Genomic DNA, 17,544 nt, shown 5'->3' on the forward strand with positions numbered 1-17,544 from the left:
TCCAAATTTTATCACAACCGGAGGAGGTGTCTGTGGCATCACCTGACAATAAAGTTTGACGGAAAGATAAAACCCACCTGATCCATATTTTATTGCATGCAGGACAGCGAGGAAAAAGAGCTTAAGAGAAAGGCAGAAACAGTATAATTTATTTATAACTATAAATTTACAATCTTCAAGAATTCTGTACGTTATACTTTATTATCTGTCTATACACCTATGTTAATATTATTATTATTATTGTTATTATTATTTATTTGCCTTTTCATTTAAAGGTCCACTATTTTTCCTGCCAAGTCTGACTATTTTATTCATATGTAATATATGTTTTAATTGAAAAACTCAATAAAAATATTGTTTTAAAAATACGTATTAATTTACAGTATTACGATAATACTGCAAATTTACAAATGATACTGTATATTGGTTTGGTAACAACCAGGATATTTCAATAATCTTGACACCAAAGACATACTTCAAAGTTTTATCACAACTAGAAGAAATGTATCTATGACATCACCTGACATTAAAGATTGACAGACAGATAAAAACCATCTGATCCATATTTCATTGCATGTGGGACGGCGAGACAGAGCGCTTAAGACGAAGGCAAAAGGTTACCAGAAAAGTATGAAAGTGGACATATCACAAACTTGTGTGTGACTCTGTGTGCGATGGTGGAGCTTCTAAACCCAATCAGCAGTCAACACTTTTAAGAGCCAGCTTTGAAGCAAAGCCTTTTTCTAGTGTGTTCACAGCCCTTTGTGCACTTTCCAGAAGGGTATTGGGTCCTAAGCTCTTAAACCCTCCCCATAGATGGTCCGTCTGTCTGTGGGCATCAAGTCCACTAAAGCTCCCCAGTAAGGCTCCACGCAGCCAAAGTGTGTGCATGTGTGTGTTTGTGAGCGTGTGATGACTTAAGTGAAATCCCACAGTGAGGACTGGCTGAGAAGCGTATTGGCTATAGCCCCACTAAAGCTTTGTAACGGCTGATTTGGGACTCTGTGTGTGTGTTTGTGTTTGTGAATGCACGCGTATGTGACAGTGAGAGATGGGACAGCAGGCTACTGTGGACTCTGACCCTCATCTCACGCTGGACTGCACACACACACACACACTCACACACATTACAGTCCCCTTGTCACCCTCCCACGAGCTCCCTGGCCCTGTTAACTGCCTGTTAAGTAATAATGACCAATTATATGCCACTTCCTTTTGGTGGAGGGGTACACTCATTGTTTGTCTGTTATTAGAAGAGATGGAGACGATGTCTTGTCATTTTGCTTAATTGCCTGCTTAGTCGTGTGTTCGCGTTTGACGGAATGATTGTCTGTGGGAGCACAAGTATGCGTGAGTGTGTGTGTTGGAGAAAGAGGAAAAGGGGGAGATTTTAGCTTGTGTAGGATGAGTGAGGGAGTGTGTGTGTGTGTGACTAAGCAAGAAAGAGGTTTAATTAGACGTCCTGAGGGATTAGAACCCAGATGAGTCAGGATTGTAATCTGGCCAGGGTGGCATGAGCCATGACACTCAGCCAGACACACACACACACATACACACACAGCGTTGTTCGCCAGGATGTCTCTGTAATCCTCGCACCTCCTGTCTACTCTGCCTTTCCCGTCTTTCATGACCAATTCATTTTGTCTGCCTGCTCCTTCCCTTCATCTCCCGGCACGTCTCTTCTTCTCTCTCTCTCCTCTACCTGTAGTGACACTCTTTCTACCCGCCTTTTTTCTCCTCTCAACTCTGCACATCTGACACCCTATTTCTCTCTCATCTGCCCTCTTTTCCCTCCTGCCAACCCTTTCACACCATCGCCGCCCTCTGACCATCCGTCTCCTCATAATTTGTCAGGATGCAGCCCTCTGCTGCCATTGGCTCCTTCAAGCTCCTTTTATACTTTCTTCTCATGTCATCTTCCCCCTGTGGGCTTTACTCTCCTTCTTCACCTCTCTTTTTATAGTATCCCTCTGGTGCCTGCGCTTCCATCCCTTGTCTTTTTTCACTTTCCTATTTTTAATATCCCTTAGCACCTTGGGTTTTACTAAATGTGTTTAAGACTTACAGTCTACCTGTGGTATTAGTTAGAGAAATACTTGTTGTGTTGTATACAGGCTTCACGGGACTACCTAAAATCTAGGAATTTCATCATGGAGCTTTGCCTTACGTCTGGTTGTCAGAACCAGTGTTGTGTGGCCTAAGCCCGGTTTGAACTGTGCAATTTTGGGCTGTCTCAGTGAACGATGACCAATGTGAAAGAAACGTGGAGATAACTTTGGTCGTGGCTCTAAAACAGTGGTCCTACGTCACACAGTGAGAGAGGTTCAAGGACGGCCGTTGTCACAGTCTTGTGATCAAAGTCAGCCTGGGATAAAATTCTGATAGTGTCAGAAATTTGGGGGAACGAACTCACTGTGTGACTGCTATTATAACAAACATCCACTGACTAACCAATAAAAAAGCAGCATGAAATGACACACTGATCAGCGCGACTTTGGCACTAAATGCTCATAGATACTAATGAATACTTATTTTGAGTCCTCATTGCAAAATTGGCCTCTTTTCCACAGCCATGACTGCGCCTCTTTTCAGTTTTTTTCGTCACATAATGCCATTATAGCGAGGACTCGATTTGTTCATTTACATTTTTCTCTTACCACTGCAGCGGCGTAGATGGATGATGCACGCTGATGAAGTTTTGTTTTTGTGTATTGATGTGGATTGATGTACGTTGTAGCCTGCGTAGGCGTTGTCATTGCACAGTCTGAAAACATCAAACTAGATGTCATACCCAGAGTTATTAGATCCATGTCGCACACTGTAGCTTGCACCAAACTTAAAGAGATTGATAAAGCCGCACAGCCTGTATAAGGTTTTATTGGCAGTTTCATCCATTTAGGCACTTTTTGGATAATCCAGTAACCCAAAAGTTATTTATTTACCTAATCTTTGTCTGAACCTCAACATTAAATGTACAGGAGACCTTATGCCTACTTATAACTTCAAACAGAGAGACATTTTCTTTACTTTTTTGTTGTTACTGGTTGATTAATACTCTGGCGACCAGGTTGTTCCCCGCCTCTCGCCCAATGTCAGCTGGGACAGGCTCCAGCCCTCCTGCGACCCTTAACAGGATAAGCTGTTGTGGATAATTAATGCATGAATGATTTAGGAAGATTTAAACAGAGAATGCTTTTTGTATTGCTGGCACTGCTGCAACCTAGACCAGACTTTCCTGCAAATATACAAATTACTTTTACCTGAATGCTGATAAATTCTCAAATTCATCATTATGACGTTAGACTGAAAAAAATGTCCAACTAAATGGTGCTGAAATGACATTTGAATGAACTAAATTATGGGTGACACATTTAGATAGTCTGCCTACAGATAGCTTATAGATAATTTGTGACATTTCAACAGCTTAACAATTCAACGACTTTAATTTGTCTTTAGGTGTTTAACAGATTATCTGTAGAATATATATGAGAATTCATGAACAAACATATTCTATAATTTAGTTGAACATTAACTATTCACTCAACCTATGCTGCATTTTTTTTGTCTGCCTGCTCCTTCTCTTCATTTTCCCAGACACACCATGTCTTCTCTCCTCTGCCTGTTGTGAAACTCTTCTCCCTGCTTTTTTTCTCCTCTCCACTTCAAATTCAATTAATTTATTCTGAGAATATGTAGTGAATTTTTACATACACTTTATAGATAAACATCTATAGAATAAAGCAAAACAGTTGAATTGTTGAACCTTAATTAAATCTAAGCTGTTGAAATGTTACAGATACTAATAATACTGTATTCAGCTATCAGTGTAGTAACTTTTAGTAGTAGTAGTACCGATTTATAGGGCAGACTATCAGTGGTCATGTATGCTATACTAGTATACAATTTTTAAGAAGACCTGAATAGTATATTCTGTATGCCTTTGTACTTGACATGCATGAAATAAACTGACCTCATGTATGCTTGTCTTCTTAATTTTCCTTAAATTTCTTAAAGGTTTAGAAATAAAACTAGCCCATACTTTTCTTCTCAGTCCAACTTCTCATTTTCATCAGAGAACATACTGATGAGATGGTCACAGAGCTCAGTGAAGCATGCACTGCTGCATCCTGCAAAACCACGCCCATCTGGGTGAATCACTTAAAAATACGTTTCTACATCCCAGACCAGTCTCTCGGCTGAAACTAATTTATATCAACCTTCCATCAAACTCCATAAGACAGTGAACAAGTCAACCTCTAAATTGTTATAGTGATGTGGCACTTGTAACTTAAATGTAATCTCTAAAATTCAAATTGCACTGCTTGTTACTGAAAAACGTAAACACATTACGGTAGCTCATTACCATTTAACACCATGCCATTGTTAAGGTGATAGAAAAACTGGTAGAAGTAATTATATGTGTAAATCTACATTATAGCTATATTTAAATGGAATGCAGTGGGTTGAAGATTATGCTTTTAAAGCATTATGTTTGGACATAGACGCAGGGTCAAGTTTCATGGCTAGAGTTTATCGATTTAATTAGTTGTTTCAGCGGCTAAGAATTTACACAATCTAATCTGTTTCATCAAGTCTGGCCTATTGTTGACAGACGGCCAAATCATGTTTTTATTATCATTTTTATTTATTGCTCATTGATCCAAACTTCCCTTTGTGACATTAGTTTCCATTTTTCAACACCAGACAATAGTGCTAAAACATCCAGTTTAACAACTTGTCTTATTGACTTGGCTTAAGAATTTATTTTTTAACGGGACTGGCTCCATCTCGCACTGTTTGTTGTGTGTTCGGGGTGCGAGTTGTGGGTGCAGCGTGGTCCGTAACACTAAAAGGGAGCGAGAAGATCGATACACAGATAGAACATATCACTTATTTTGGAACCTGCTTGCTTTCAGTGGTTGTGAACAGAATTTTTGACTTTCTGTTAAGGAGAAAGAGAGAGAGAGATGCAAGCAGTAAACCACAAGCAGCTGCTTCTATGCGCCTCCCCCGCTGATTTTGACAGAGATCCATTCATAAGTTCACAAAATGTTTAGCACTCTGCCAGTGCCACTTTTTAATTTGACAGCTCTGGCTATTACATTTATGCCAAAATTGGTTATATATCATGATTTATTGGGAGAAACCAAGCAATTCTATGTAAAAGCAGACATTCAGCACTCCTATACAGCAGGCAGTCAGATCAGGCTCCTGAGATCAACTCTACGAATATTCAGCTAGATGGGGTGACTCCTAATTTAGACATTGAATCTATTGACCCTCCCCCCTGATTAATTGCTGTGAAATGTCAAAAAATAATAAATTAAAAGGCACACCGCTGTTTCCCATAGCCCAAGATGACCTCCTTAAACGACTTGTTTTATCCACTCAACAACGCCAAAGACACTCTGTTTACTGTGATATAAAACTGAAAAAAAAGCAGTGTATCCTCACATTTGAGAGGCTGATATCAACTTCGATAAATGACTTCAACAATTACTAAAATCACTAAATCTCTTGGGATTCTTACAAAAATAGAGGTTTTGTACACAATACATGCTTGTTAACACTGCGTCATAGTCTGGTTTATCCATATTTAACATATTGCAATATGTTGCTGTAAGTACATTTCCAAATCAACTTTCTAAAATTTTGCTGCTGCAGAAACAGTTTGTTAGATTAGTGAGCTTCTCTAAAGTTGTACAAAGTGCACCTCTCTTTTATAAATTGCAGTTTTTGACTATTTTTGACATTAATATTCTTCAAATCTGTACATTTGTCTTTGAAGTGAGATATAAGGCTACAGATTTACCCCATTGTTTTAGATACTATTTTGTTAAAAACTCTCAATTCCATAATTATAAAACTAGACAGGCTCAAAATCTTCATATTCCTTTGTAAAACACTTCCCGTGGTCAGTTTTCTGTTGTCTCATGTAATGAAAATGGATTCTTCTGTCATCAAAACAAAAAGGGACTCTAAGTCAAAAACATATTATTTGGATCAATACTGTTCCCTTTATGAACTGATGTTCACACATTCAAAATGAATATTTGCACTTATATTTTTTTTAACCCTATACTTATACTGTGAGATTTTGAATTTTTAGCAACCAATGTATTGATGTTTTGATTGCTTGTATTTTACTATTGTTATGTTTTCTGGGTGTGGTTTCCATATAAGCCAGTATAGGTTTCTAACACCCCCTCACGTGTACATTTTATATGTTTTATCACATCGTGCTTGTATTATGTGAGACAAATAAACAAAACTAAAAATCAAGTCAGTTAATCGACAGTGGATTTAAGTAGTATCTATCATTAACCCTCTCTCTGTCTCCTTCCCTGCAGGCCCAGGAACATTCAGTGGTCCAAGATTAACGACACCTTACCTGAGAGGGCAGAAATTTCCGGCCCCACCTTTCAGATTTCCCGTCTCAGCCAATCACACAATGGGACGTACTTGTGCCAGGCCCAGAACAACTACGGACGTGCTGCCGATCATTACACCCTATTGGTGTATGGTGAGTAACTGCGGCTGACAGTTAATTATATGTTGCAAGTTTTCTAAGAATTTCACAAGTGCTTCAAAAGTTAGCTGCATTGATTCTTTTTTTCCGATGTTTTCATTTCCAGTCTTATTATCCCAGGTAATTGTTAACTGTTCAGAATAATTTTATGTTCAATGGATCTTTTGTTTGTTACATTTCTTCCGTTTGTGGTTTGATTTCTTTCTTTTTTTTGTTTTTTTAAATAAATCTTTTAAATTTTATCGATTCTTTTATCTTCCCAGTGTCTTTGGAGTCTGGCTATTCTTGCACTGGGCAACAGAGCCATTAAATCCTGATGCTTGTCTCATCTGTCTCTCTGCTTTATTTGTTTTCCTGATTCGGTACACAGCAGGAAACCTCTTCTAACCCTCCTGAGCAATTGATTCAACAGAGGTATTGATTCCACAGGAAGACGTAGGCTACCGTGCTCAAATACTAGTCACCAACATCATTATTCAGGCTATGTCTGGTAAAGAAGCAATTTATCTTGTCCCCTGTGACCCACTCCTTCCTTCCAGGATTTTGGAGTAACTTTAATCATCAAGTGCAATAAATAAAGATATGAGATGTTTTGACAACTAAATGAATTTCACACTAGCAGCTGACATGTAGGAGACAAAGACAACAGAAGTGCAGAGTAATAATGCAATGCTGAATCTGTTGGAACTCTGCATTTTACATGGTAACATTTGGCAGAAAACAACGGCGCAACATCTGTTGCATTTAAAATTCAGGCGAATCAACTTTGCTTGTTGCTTGAGCAGAGGCATCAGAGGAAGGGGAGGGAGAGGGATGTGGGTTAGAGGCTTTTGTTGTCAGTTTTTTTTTTTTCTTTTTTACAAGTTTTTCAAGATGTTGCACCTCGATTCACTGTTGGCTGCTAAATACTTAATGAGAGTTGACCCAGATAGGCTGCACACCGTGGCTCAAAGACGGATGACGGTGGAGCTTGCAACATCACATGAAAATTTTGGATCACAATAGTTATTTGTCAGAAAATGTGACAAATTGGCCAACTTTCTCTGTGAGTTTGTTTGACGCACATTTTGGAAACCGGTTTGATGCGTGTTAATATGTTCCACTCACGAAACAAGTGAGTAAACTAGCAGTCAAGTAGGGACACATTTGTGAGATTTTAATGGGACTGGAGCAAATCGCAACGTTAGCTCATCATTAGAGGCTTCTACGGTTACGCCTCAGTTTTTGGTTCAGCCTAATTACATGCACAGTCCTGTCACTCAGCAGGTTTGCTGTTTTGTTCATCCAAGCGCCCCCTGCTGGCTGCTCCTGTCATTGCACACAAGATCATCACAAGCAGAGGGACAGAAGGAGGCAATGGAGAGATGATATCTTATGTAACATTTTTAGGCTGCTTTCGGTTAGCGCCCCCTCATTTATCCATCACACTAAGACTCTTTCTTTCTCACATGTGCGCACAATATTGCACTCTCTTGTACAAGCATGTCTAGCATCAAACGGCACGCATTATGGCAGCTTTCCACAGGCATCAAGGGTGGTAACAGTGGCAAGATGAAAGGTGACATCCCCACCCACTTCCCTCCCTCTCTCTCTCAATCTTTTTCTTTCTCTTCGTCTCTCTTTCTTGCTCCCTCGCCATCCTCGAAGGTTAGACACGTTGCGCTTTGATGTGCATTGCCACCTCTGTATGTTCTGTCTTCCTCCCTCCTCCTCAGATTCCTCCCTCACCAATTTTAGCTGTCTTCTTCATTTGTTCTTCTTTGAGCCATTTTTTCCTCCTTACATTTCGTCATTTATCTTTTTTATTTCATGCCGCTGCTCCGTGCTGGTCATTAATTTGATTTATCTTGCTTTTTTTTCCTCTCTCTTATCCTCTCTTATTATAAAAGAAAAGGGCTACATTTAAAGTCAGTAATCTTGCTTCGACCAAAATCCATAAAAGACCAAAAATCAACATAACCAACATAAGTCAGGCTCCAAGTCCTCTGCTCTGCACCATGGATATCCGGCAATCAGCTTCGTAAATCCTTCTGCTGTAGCCGTGTATCAGCGGTGGTTTGTTGTACTTCAAAAAAACAAAATAAATGTACTCACCCACGGGGCAGATTGTTTCACACCTTATCTCAAAGAGCTCAGTTGTTGATTCAGCCATCATATTAATCTGCAGATGACTGAATGTCGCTCTTAATTTTCCTACAAGCCTCAACTAATAACGTGGCAAATGTGTTAATTCCTTCGCAAGAAATGTCAAGTGAACATCTTGCATTCAGGCTACAATACTGCATGTGTCATTGTAAGTGTTGCATAACAACAGTAGGGTGTGTATGCTTTACATAACTGACAATGCACATACCAAGGATGTCTTACAGTGGTGTTAGTGAAGTGCTACTTACTGATGATTAAACACAAAGTTCATTAGAAAATATGGAAAATAAATATGATTCCACTCAATATGTTAAGATGACTCATAACTCTTAGCGCAGAGTGCTTTTTTTCATTCCAGCACCCACGTTCTTATTGTAGGTGTCTTGTTTTCCTCTCATCTTATTTTATAATAAAGCTCTTCACTTTTTATTTCAAGACTTTGCTGATAGGAGAAAGAGTTTCATTCTTGTGCCTCAATTCTTATTTTCTCCTTCAGTCAGAAGTATTTCAACACTCTTCATCCCTCTCTCGTCTATTATTCTTGCTCCTCATTTTCTCTCCCTCTTCCCGTTCCTTTCCTTGACATTCATCCTCTCTTTTACTCTGCCTGCTGTTCTCACCTCTTTTACACCTCCTGTCCACTTCCTCTTCCTCTCTCCGTTCCGCCCACACCCTTTCAACTGTTTCTCACCTTGCCACCAGTTTGCCCTCCGTTCTCGGTTCAGCTGCAGTTCATTGTCTTTACTCAAAGACGGCCTAGGCTTGTGGGAGTATGGCACAGAGAGAAGTAAATGTGACTGTGTGAGAGCGAGGAGGAGGGATAGATGGAGGGAGGAGAGGAAGGGGGAGATGATGGAGGGATGAAAAGGGGAGAGAAGAAGGACGATGGAGGTCGAACGCAGGTTAACATTCAGTACCATAGGCTGTCAGATAAACGGAGTGTCAGTTTTGTTGGCTTCTAGTCCTCCCAGAGGGAATCCCAGGGTGCACTGGGGAAACTGGGGAAGGAAGAGGGGAGGTAGCGCTGGAGGTTCTGTGTTGTAAAAGATGAGTCAGCAGAAAAGAAACCATTTTATTGCAGGTGCAGAAAAACTACAAGCGTACTCTCTCGTCTCTCTCCTTCTCATTCTGTGTCAACCTTCCCTCTGCGAGAGTTATCTGCCATCAGGGCCTGTACACAGAGTACAAACTCAGGCAAAAGTGGCTGCCAATTTGTCAAAGGTGCTTTAGGCGCTGTCACGTTATGAGGGGAGACGAGGCTTAATGCTGGTGAAGGAGAACAAAGAGCGAGAGGTGGGGAGCTCTCCAGGGAGCCCGGGCTATGGCAAAAACGGGTTGCATTGAAGCTGAGCTATATTTGACTGGTCACACTGTGTGTACATGTAACTCTGTGTGTGTGTGTGTGTGTGTGTGTGTGTGCTTTGATGTGTTTATGATTTAGAGAAAGCGCATGGATGTGTGTGCACAACTTAATGCGTTGAAATTAACTTTCTGCAATTTTAAGAAGTCGCTAATGATAGAAACGTGAAAAATTGTTTTGAATGAATCACAGAACACACACACACTCATACACATACACGTATCTGTGGAATGAGAAAAGGATGTGGCCTCTTTCGGTTGTTTCATCTCTGTGCCACCATTGTTAGGGAGAAATTGGATTTTTTATGCGTGTGTGTATGCACGAAGGTGCATGTGAATGTGTGTGCATGTGACTGGGAGGAGAGTGTTGCTGATTGTCTGGTGAAAGCCCGCAGGGCTCCCTTATGTAATTGAACTGAGCTGCTGCACTCAGATGAATCGCCAAGCCAATAAAACCCATTAGAATTGAATTGCATGAGAGAGAATGTGGGAGATGGAGAGAAAAACAAAAAAAGGAGAGAGAGAGGTACAGATGAGAAGATAAGAATTGTCAGTTTGCATATATGTAACCCATTTATATGGGGGGGTGAATGTTCCAGCAAAAGGGAGCTGGAAGTGAGCACAGGGGAGAATGGAGATATTAATGGTTTTATAGAAAGATTCATAGAAAGCATAGGGGAGTGACAGAATGATGAAAGAATGGGTACATAGTGAGATGGAGTGGGATGCTAGGTGACCAGGGATTAGTCGGTGTCTCCTCTCCTGTTGTAATGAGCCGTCAGGATAATTGGAATGAGAAACATAGTCCTCCATTTAATGAAGTGAGACTTTCAAAAAACATCGAATGAGAATGAAAGTGGAAAAAGGTTGGGGGCTACAGGCAGAGGAAGCCAGACGGAGATAATGCCGATTCAATTTTGTAGTTTTCCTCCACACATGACGGCGCACCTTTATTGGCGTCTGGGTAAATTCTGAGTGAGTTTTCAGCCAATCAATGCCAGCCTTAACAGCCCCGCACCGGACCCCTGACCAATGTCCAGCACTCAGTGCACTGATTGACAGCTGGAGCCACCACTGCTCTGGGCAAGGCCCTTATAATCAGGAGCAGAGAACATGAAAGAATAACAGGGCTCATCCAAAATGGTGGTACAGTATCCTCAGGCGCACTTCTGCGAGAATGAGATACGAAGAGAAACGTCATTATCGCAAGTGCCGCCACATCCATCCCTGGAAATAACATGGGCTGTGTGCCTGATTGGCAGCCATATAGTGTTAATGAATAACAATATGATGTAGGAGAAAAAAAGGGACGCTATCGGCCAAGAGAACGACAGCTGTATGGCATTCTCCTTAATTAAGTTGAAGAGAGAGGCAGTGAGGGAACGTAGTCACAGAGGAGTGAAACCAGAGAGGCAGCCGAATGACGGAAATTGAAGGAGGGAAGGGGGTGGGGGGTGTAAATGAAGGGAAGAAAGTTTGGTTGAAGAAGGAAAAGGAAGTGAGGGATGACGGTAGAAAGATACGAGCAAGTTGGAAAAAAAGTGTGAAAGAACTATTTTTAGGTCATTCATGATTGTCAAGAGAAATTAATCAGCGTCCAGTTAATTAGTGCAGCAACCCCGGCCATTAATCCTCAGGCTCAAGCGACAACCACATGCACACGTATCTGCACACACACATGTGACATATATGCACTCATACAGGAGACGCACATACTTGTGGAATTTCTGGCTCTTTCCTTCTTCACTCTCTTTCATTTCACCCTACAGAAAACTCTGCTCATCTCTTTATCTTTCTTACAAAATACACTACGCATCATGTAACATTTCTTTACAGGGAGACGAAGACCAAGGCTGGGCTTGAAGAAAGAAAAAAAGAATCAGGAGAGGGGGAGGTATAGTGCTGACATAAGAAGAGTGCAAAAAGAGATTGATGATCTCAGGGCCAGTGGGAGAAAGGGAGAGAAGAGACAGAGGAATACTTACCAATAAATTACTCCTGAGCAGAAAGGGCAGTGTGTGTGTGTGTGTGTGTGTGTGTGTGTGTGTGTATGTGTGTATGTGTGTGTGAGCGTGCGCGCATGCGTGTGCGTGTGTGTGTTGTTTCTGTATGCCTTTGAGGGTGTGTTGAATGTGTGTGCACATGGCCAATTATGCATTTGTGTGTTAATGTGCATGAACATGTGGTCTGGGTATTGGATTGTAGAACTCTGCATGTATTTTTAAAAACAAGCTGTGTGTGTGTGTGTGTGTGCGCTGAGACTTCCAGTGCACAGACTGCCTCACATGTTGCGGTTTTATAGAGATTGTTTGATGAATTGGCATGTTATTCACTCCTAAAGTGCTGATGCACACACGCACACATACACACACATTCACACCCACTCCTCCATCTCCCTTTTAGTTCTTGTCAGCCATTATTTTTGTCTTTAACGGCAATATGAACTTGTCTCTCTCTACCTCTACCTTCTATTGTGTCTCAGCCATTGATTCGGAGAATGTGTCAAGATCCAAGCTATTGTTCTGCATTGAATGAGACGGTCCCTGCATGGCACTGCTCCATTGGGAATGCATCTGTCACAGACAATGTCTCTGTCTCTCCTGCCATTGTACCATAGAAAATGTGTCAGTGATAGAGAATGTGTTCTTGTATAGTCCAATTGCCTCGTAGATGAATGTCATACTGCCAGGTATGATTCTCTTCAGCCCACGCTTTAAAGCATGTCTTCCTCATTGTAAATGTCTCCTTTAACCCCCTCAGCTGGCGTAGAGGCCCTGCCGGAGAACGTCATTTGTCCTCGTCCTTATCACTTGTCAGGGGTCGAGGTCGATTCCATTTCGCACACATGGTCAATTTGGGGAAATAATTAGTAACATTTGTCTCTGGTATCGAAATGGCATCGGCCTCAATTGCTAAACATGTTTGAATTAAGTCTTTTCTCCAACAGTGGTGCCCCCAGAAATTTTTCCAAGGGGTGGCCAGATGGGGTCACTGGAAATCTTGGAGAGGCACACCAAATCCAAAAGCCATAACTGAATTTCAGTAATTTGATTATGCTGTGAAAGTATACATTCAGTTAAAACATTAAAACAACTGGCTGGTTAAGTGAATAACGTTGATGTTTTCATTACAATTGGATGTTCTGTGGATCTTCATCGTCTTTGATTCTGGAATTCACGTGGACGCACTTCATCCACCCAAACATTGTTGCAGATCAAGTGTCCCCCTAATGGCATCAGCCTCCCAAAGTGAATAGTACACCGTACCACATGGAAGGGTCTGCGGGAGTGACTGACATCTGGCATCAAACTGGCCGCCAAATTCCGCAGATCCCAAACTGATCGAGTATTTGGGGCCTCCTTCAATCAGATTTGGCTCTCTCCCATTAAGGCATCGACAGAGGACCAGTAAGGGTTGTCCTGTGATGTCTGGCACCAAGGCATTGGTGGTGGATCCTTTTAGTCATTTTGGGATTTGGGGAAATTGAAGGCCAGGTTGAAGCCTTGAGCTCTTTGTCATGTTCCTCAGACCATTCCTGGGCAGTTTTTATGGAGTGGTGGATTGTTCTACTGGGGAGTCCATTTGGGAGTGCCGTTGCCATGAGGGGTCCACACGAATTCCAGGACTCAAGGTCTCCTAGCATAAAATTGCATTGAAACAAAATGATCACTGTTACTCACCCCACCTGTCAGTGGTTTTAATCAATTTGGCAGATTGGTCTAGGTAAAAACGATGTCACTCTGGAAGTAAAGGAATCACCCATTGACGTACTTTGGTTTCTTATTTTACACTTAATACTACTAATTATCTGATATGTATAGACTGACATCGGCACAGTTAACATTTTGAGTTCCACAACAATCATTTTTTATGTTTTAAATATCTATACATGTCAGGCATTTAATGTTTCTTCAAAAAGGCTGGTTCTCATTTTTCTTAAAAAGACAAATATAAAAGTTTAATGTGAAGAAGTACTCTGATTTTAAGGAATAAAACATTTATGGGGAACAATCCCTCTCGAGTTGAGGGGAGACTTGTAGGCACACATTGAACCCTTTTTCATTCAGATATCTTGAGGTAAGAGTTCAGGGGACCCTTTTAAAAAATGACCATGGCAGTTGTTCCCTCACCAAAATTTAGCCTACATTTGGGGCATTATTTAGCTCCCTTCCCAACAAGCGATGCTGATGTGGTTTGTACAAATGAATGCCTTAGCTTGTATATATTTTGACAGGGTGCACTTAAAAAATGATTGCACCACAGCCTCTTAAAATCAGTACTGTTGGCCTCCAATTATTTTTTTGCCAGTAATGCCCCCCTCTGCCCCCCCTTGGGGGCACCACTGTCCTGTAATATTTTACATTTTCTCCTTCTCAAAACTCATTGGAGGAGACAAGCTGTCTCTGAGGCTTTTGCCCAATGATTATCGAGCAGGAAGCTGAGGCGGAGCGGCCTAGAAACTCCATTAATATCAAGCAATAATAAAGCATGTGTCATGTTTTATAGGCTGTAGTAACTTTGCTATAAAACCCTGCAGCACCTTTGTTGAAATGTCACTGCATGTTGTAGATTATAGCATTTCTGTAAGTGTGTGTGTTATCCCATTCCCTGTCTGTCTTTAGATAATGTGTCAGTCACTCCCACGGTCCCTCCCACTCCCACCACCACCCAACCAATCACCTCCCATCCCACCACCCCAACACTCCTAACACCCAGCTACGCTCCTGATGCAGAAGGTAACATACACACACCTTTTTTTACCTCCCTCTGCTACCCTCCATCTCTCTCCCCGTCCTTCCCTGCTCTCCTTTGGTGTCTTTCACTCCCCTACTCATTTGATGACTCTCAGGTGGCATGCATACACACACACACACACACACACACACACACACACACACACACACACACACACACACACACACACACACACACACACACTTTCTCTGCTGCAACCTTCCTTTGCCCTGCATCTTCATGAGCATACGTGCCTGCAGACGCTTGGGTGTGCACCGTGCGCAGCCACCCACTCGCTCCCTCTTTCTTATCACTAGCTGTTTGATGCTCCCCACACACACATTGCCCAGTCAGCATTTGTGTATGTGTGTGCGTGCATATGTGTGTGTGGTCTGGAGTGAGTATCTCGGTGCTTGGTGGGTAATGTTAATGAATCTGCATTAAGAGTTTAAGGAACTAGCAAAGACTAACGCTGGCCTCTGGAGAGCCGGGGAGGTGCTACATAAACATTTTTATCTGCGCGCATGCACACACACACACACACACACACACACACACACACACACACACACACACACACAAATACAAAGGTAAAGTGAGAGAAAGAAAGAAAGATCGGGGATCAAGGTATGTCTAATAGTGTTCTCCCTGATGATGATGTTACACAGCAGGAGAATGAAAGGCTGCTTGGCAGTGCTCTGCTACCTTGTGTGTGTGTGTGTGTGTGTGTGTGTGTGTGTGTGTGTGTGTGTGTGCGTGTGTGCACATGTGTGTGTAAAACACAATACTCTCTTACACTATTTTTACTCTCTTTTTATCCACAGAATCTATTTATCTCATACGTACACTCACACAAACACATGCTCACCGTCTCCTCCTTTCTTTCCACACCTTCGGCTGCTCTCCGTCTCCTCTCTAATACTTAAAAGGAGAGATGAAGCAGCAGGAGCGGAAGCATCCCCTCTTGTTCTTCTTTTGCCACCGCCATCGTTTTTGGCAAGTAGAGGTTGTTCACCTGCTGGGCATGTGTTGAGATGTCATAAAGAGTCGCAAAAGCAGCGGCTTGAGCAGCTGTGTGAACGTTTAGTCGATGTTGATATATAATCTCAGGGGCACCTCAGAGAAACGCCACACTTTTCAGTACTGTCATTCATTTCCTGTGGAGCTTTGGGCTGTGGTGGATTAGGGCGGCGTGAGGGAAAGGTGTAGCGCTTGCTTCTTCATCCCCGGTGAAATATTGGTGTTCGATGCTATCACAGTTGGATCACACGTCTTGTTTGCTTGCTGGTGCACCAATTTTCATAATATGATGCGCAAACACACACACACCCATGCCGATACTTGACTATACACAAAAGCAGGAATGTGATGCACACAAGGTTCAAAGATACACCTCTCAAAGAAATACACAAGAATTCAACCTCTTTTCTTAAGCTGTCAAGCCTTCCTCTTCTTCCTCCTCCACTTTCTGCTTCTCTCCTGATCTTTATGTTAGCACTGTATTAATGATTCATGTTTTAATTCCGCTCTGTCAAGGTTCAAGAGCTGCATCAATAACTCTGTGTCCTTGCCTCCTATTGGCCTTACCAGCTTCTCTGCACCCCCTCAGCCCCATTAAAATAATCTTTTGTGATTCTCAGCAACGCTGTAAATCCAGACTCAAAGAGCTTTTTTTTAGCAGCATAGATTACATGAATTCACACTTTACCAACCATTTATTTCTCTGTCTCTACATCTCTACACTCTATCAATCACCTGCTGTTGTTGTTGTCTGAATGTATTTACTGGCAAAACTGAACACACACGCATGCTTGGCCCTAAGTTTGCTTTATGATCTTGGTACATAGGGCTGCAACTAACTTTTTTGTAATTTTTCAACTAATTGATTAATTGTTAAGTCCACAAAATGCAAGAAAATACTGAAAAATGATCGTCAGAATTTACCAGAGCTCACAGTCGATGTCTTCATTTTGGTTGTTTGCTCTGATCAATAGTCCTGACACTCAAATTATTCAGTTTTGAAGGAGCAGTGTGTAGGATTCAGTGACATCTAAGGATGATGATTGCAGATTACAACCAGCTAAAACTTCTCCCATATGCAAAGGGTGACCCCCTGGTTTGGATTCCTTCAATGGTCGTTTTTACCGGGAGAACAATTATCCCTAAGGGTCTCTTTCTGTCCAAAACAAACAAAATCAGTGATGATAAATGAAGCAGTTTCACATTAAAAATCTTTGTTTTTCGATGCTGTTTGTCTCGTCGCGGAGGGCCTGCTACCTACGGTGGCCGACCCATAAGCGCAAATGGCCTTAGCTAGAGCCAGTGTTTGGTTTGTCCATTGTGGGCTACTGTAGAAACATGGTGGTGAACATGGTGATCTTTTTAAAAGAGGACCCACTCCTTATGTGGATATGAACGACTCATTCTAAGGTAACAAAAAATGCATTTCTTCCAATATATCCCCCTACATCCTGCATCTTTGAGTGATATTAAACAAAGAGCAGTAAATCTTCACTTTTCAGAATCTGGAATAATGTTTAGCATTTTTGCTTTATAAATAACTGAAACAGTAATCAACTAATAAAACTGTCTAAATTTTTCTGTTTCTCTGTTGCTGAGTGATTGCTTTGTCAACTTATCATTTCAACACTAACCTACCTTTTTTAATCCTCTGTTTTTCTTTTCATATTTGTCCTCTACTTTAAAGTAGTGTAAAAATGGTAAAAGGTGAGGCTGACATGAATAATTCCTCACCACTGCTGCAATTTCATACTACA

The 17,544-nt window shown here is 41.5% G+C and overlaps 1 protein-coding gene across 5 annotated transcripts in view; it reads left to right on the forward strand.

The window, feature by feature from the left end:
* cadm4 (cell adhesion molecule 4) overlaps window positions 1–17,544 on the forward strand; it is a 191,817-nt gene that overhangs the window by 170,441 nt on the left and 3,832 nt on the right. For 3 of the 5 annotated variants that reach the window (XM_042490207.2, XM_088084289.1, XM_042490208.2), the window contains exons 6-7: window positions 6,351–6,523; window positions 14,656–14,769. In XM_042490207.2, the coding sequence (XP_042346141.2) occupies window positions 6,351–6,523; window positions 14,656–14,769 (287 nt within the window). The remainder of the gene's footprint in view (window positions 1–6,350; window positions 6,524–14,655; window positions 14,770–17,544) is intronic. The other 2 variants (XM_088084290.1, XM_042490211.2) reach the window with 1 other exon arrangement.

This window comes from Plectropomus leopardus, chromosome 11 (genome assembly GCF_026936395.1).
Source record: "Plectropomus leopardus strain MGB_pleo_1.0 chromosome 11, ASM2693639v1, whole genome shotgun sequence".
NCBI lineage: Eukaryota > Metazoa > Chordata > Actinopteri > Perciformes > Serranidae > Plectropomus > Plectropomus leopardus.